The sequence below is a fragment of the Nicotiana attenuata genome, chromosome 10 (genome assembly GCF_001879085.1).
Source record: "Nicotiana attenuata strain UT chromosome 10, NIATTr2, whole genome shotgun sequence".
Lineage (NCBI taxonomy): Eukaryota > Viridiplantae > Streptophyta > Magnoliopsida > Solanales > Solanaceae > Nicotiana > Nicotiana attenuata.
In genome coordinates this window covers 5,471,054-5,475,019 of record NC_031998.1, presented here as the reverse complement: position 1 = coordinate 5,475,019, position 3,966 = coordinate 5,471,054, and the positions used below count along the sequence as shown (strand labels likewise).

General features: G+C 37.1%; 1 protein-coding gene across 1 annotated transcript; it reads right to left on the bottom strand.

The window, feature by feature from the left end:
* LOC109233555 lies at positions 326 to 3,089 on the bottom strand. The gene is made up of 3 exons (XM_019399440.1): positions 1,716 to 3,089; positions 1,386 to 1,576; positions 326 to 563 (listed from the first exon to the last, which is right to left on the bottom strand). The coding sequence occupies exons 1-3, from the start codon at positions 3,087 to 3,089 to the stop codon at positions 326 to 328; spliced, it is 1,803 nt and encodes a 600-aa protein (XP_019254985.1).

The following is a 3,966-nucleotide window of genomic DNA, read 5'->3' as shown; positions in this document are numbered from 1 at the left end:
CAATTTCTTTAGTCATTACTTCCTGCCAACCTGGATGCATAGCTGCCTGAGAGAATGAGTTAGGTTCTTGAATGTGAGGGATAGAATTAAGAAGAGTTTGGTTAGAGGGTGAAAGGGCAGTGAAGGAATAATGGTTAGGAATCACAGGGGTAAGGAAACAAGGAGTAGATACATCAGTCAAGTGGACAGCTCCACAAATGTAATCAGCCAGATAAGAAGGTGTTTTGTGTTCCCTAAGAGACCTGCGAAGGGCAGTATCCAGGTTCAAAGTAGAGGGTGGTATGCTAAGTTCACTGGTAGACATAGAAACAGGTTCAGGGGAAGGTTATGATGAATTAGGAATCTGTGTAGAAGAAGATATGTGTGTAAGAGCTTCAAGTGAAATATTGGGTTCAGTAGGCATAGGAAGATCAGTAGGCATAGGAGGATCAATAGGCATTGCAGGAGTAGTGATAGGGATAGTGTCATGTGAATTAGTTTGAGAAGACATGGAAGGAAATAAAGGGCTGGCAGTAGGAGAAATGAGAGCAAAAGGATAGATAGATTCATGAAATATTACATCCCTAGAAACAAAAATATGCTTAGAAGACAGGTCCAAAAGTTTATATCCTTTCTTGCCAAAGGGGTACCCAAGAAACACACAAGTTGTGGCCCTTGGGTCCAGTTTACTTCTTTGATGTGTCAAAGTAGAGGCAAAACAGAGACATCCAAAACACTTAAGAAATGAGTAATCAGGTGGTTTGTGAAAGAGGAGCTCAAAAGGTGTTTTATAGTTGAGTAGTTTAGAGGGGTATCTATTGATTAGAAATGTGGCTGTAAGTAAACACTCTCCCCAATAGGTAATAGGTAAGTGAGACTGAAATAAAAGGGCTCTACACACCTCTAAGAGGTGTCTATGTTTGCGCTCTACTACACCATTTTGTTGAGGTGTAGCAACACAACTTGTTTGATGAATAATCCCTTTAGAAAGAAAATAAGCAGTTGAACTAATGCTAGACCCAAGCTCTAAGGCATTATCAGACCTAACCTTTTTGATCTTGGTGTTGAACTGTGTTTCCACCATAGAGATGAAGGACTTGAGTATGGTAAAAGCATTTCCTTTAGTGCTTAAAAGATATGTCCATATTCCCCTACTAAAATCATCCACAATTGTGAGAAAATATTTGAAACCATCATGGGTGACTGATTTATATGGGCCCCATGTATCAATATGAATGAGTTCAAATATTTTGGTAGAAGAAATGTGACTATTAGGAAAAGGCAGCTTATGTTGCCTAGCTAGAGGGCAAATAGTACAAGGAGTTGTGGCTTTATTGATAGAGAAATGGGGTAAAGTAGTAATATTTTTCATGCTAGTTATGGGCATATGTCCTAATCTAATGTGCCACATATCCCGACACTGATCAACAGAATTAGACATAGAATGAATTATAGAATTAACACTAATATCTGCAGCAGGTAGGGAATTAATATTGTCTGCTTTGGCTGAATATCCAGAAAGGTAGTGTTTTGTTCGTAGGATGTAGAGTCCATTACTAGGTCTACCAAGATCCAAAGGCCTATTCGAGGGAAGGCCCTGCATAGAGCAGAGAAAAGCACTGAAAATTAGATCACAACCAAATTGGTAGCAGAACTTGTGAACAGATAACAAGTTGAATTTAAAAGAAGGGACATATAGGACTCTGTTTAAAAATCATGTCTGGGAATAGAGATACTTTTCGAGCATGAGTAACTTTGATTTTGAAAGAATTTGGTAGGTTAACAATTAAAGGTTGAGTTAGGGCTATGATGTCAAACAGAATGGACTTATCAAAGGTCATATGCTCAGAAGCACCTGAGTCAAGGATCCATGAGTGGATGAAAGACTTATCAGGGAGTATAGAGGGTAAAATAGGAGCTATACCAACACAATTAGCAGTTACATTGACTTCAGAAGTTGAAGCAGCTTGTTGACCAATTTTGACCTGTTGTAAGAGTTCCATAAGCTGAAAATATTGATCCTGACTTATTCCCACAACACTTGGTGAGACACTGTTATATTGAGTTCCTTGGTTTAAGTTTCCCTGCATATCAATACCATCTTCCTCTGTGGACACTGCATTTCCTTGTATAAAGTTTGAGTTCTGAAATTTTCTTGGCTTATTTCCTTGCATATTTGTCTTAAAACCTATTGGATAACCATGAATTTTGAAGCATCTTTCTACTGTGTGCCCAAGTCTTTGGCAGTAAGAACAAAACATATTCCTTTTGTCATTTTCCTTTGCTAGATTATACTTATTTCCTCCTCCAGCAGTCACATTGAAGTTCATTCTTCCTTGTCCAGTATATTGTCCAGACTTCTGTGTAGAAACATTAAAAGAACTGGAATCCATAGGTGATATCATTGTAGGTTGTATAGATCTCTGCCTTTCTTCTTGAAGAAGAAGAGAGTAGGCCTTGTCAATGGTTGGTACGGGGCTCATCATCATAATATTCCCTCTATAAGTAGTATAAGTCTCATTCAAGCCCATGAGAAACTGAACTAATTTTTGTCTCTCCTCAATTGCTTTGTTCTTATGCTTTGCTTCACATGTGCATTCAACACAAGTGCAAGGAACTCTTGCATCCAGTCCATTTAATTCATCCCATATTGCCTTCATATTGTTAAAGTATGTTGCTATGTCATTAGAACCCTGTGTAGTTTCTAATAATTTCCTTTGCAGGCTAAACAACTGAGCTACATCAGATTGACCATACCTGTCCTCAAGTTGTTTCCAAAGATCCCTGGCTGAATTAGAGTGCAGAACACTGGATCTGATTCCTTTCGTTAGAGAATTCAACAACCAGGCCATAACCATATCATTACATCGTATCCAAAGCTCAAAATAGGGAGAATCATTTCTAGGTTTAGAATATCTTCCATTGATTAGTCCCAGCTTATTCTTAGCCGATAATGAAATCAGCATGGACTTTCGCCAATCGGCATATCCAGTCCCATCAAACAGAGTAAACACAAGGTTTATTCCAGGATTGTCTGAAGGACTTAGGTACAAGGGATGAGAAGTGTCAACGACGACTTGATTTTGTGCAAATGAATTCTCTTCCGCCATTGTTATCCTCAGCAATAATCGAGATCAAACAGTATGAGAAACTCAAATTGAAGAAGAATTAAGATCAGAAATCAATATCAAGGATCGAAAACAGTATGAGAAACTCAAATTGAAGAAGAATTGAGATCAGAAATCAATGTCAAGGATTGAAATTGAGTTTGAATTGAGATCGAGGCAGAAATCACAAAGATCTGTAAAAAAATTCTAGAACAATCTAGAAGAAACAGTAGGGATCGAGCACCTTGGCTCTGATACCATGTTAAAATAGAAAAGAAAAATGAAAAACTGTATTTTGGAAGTTTTCTATTTTCTTATTCATGCCATCTTTACAGCTGTACATGTCCTTATATACAAAATCTACACATCACTGACTAAATCTATCTACTTACTTTAGAAGGTAAAAATACATAAATACCCTGAGAATGTTCTAGATAACAGATAAAACTTAAAGGGCTAACTAGTAAATGTCCACCCTTAGCTAGGTTTTATCATTTAGGGTCTGGCCTTTGGGTGTATCGACATTACACACCGCCTCCTTTGTATCTCCACTGTCAACATAAGATCCTCGAATCACTCTTTAGAGATACCGCGGGGAAAATATGTATATGTGATTTGGCATTAGAATTTCAACATTTACCTTTTTCTTCCTTCTGTTAAAGAGTTCAATTTCTATATGTTGATAATCTAAAGAATTTAGGCTATCAAATAATCACTACAATTCACAGTCGGCAGGAATTAACTTGATACTATCATCAGGTTTAGACGAATAAATATCAGAAATTTTATCTATCAAATTGGTAGGAATAGACATACATGACCTTCTTCTAGAAAAACTATCACAATTTTCATATTGGTAGTGAATACTAAAAATTATTCA

Coding starts and splice junctions, on each gene's coding strand:
- LOC109233555 (XM_019399440.1), bottom strand. CDS start 3,089: ATGGCGGAAGAGAATTCATTTGCACAAAATCAAGTCGTCGTTGACACT. Junction 1,577..1,715: donor AAGTTACTCATGCTCGAAAA/GTATCTCTATTC, acceptor TGCTCTATGCAG/GGCCTTCCCTCGAATAGGCC. Junction 564..1,385: donor GATCAGTGTCGGGATATGTG/GCACATTAGATT, acceptor TTTTGTTTCTAG/GGATGTAATATTTCATGAAT.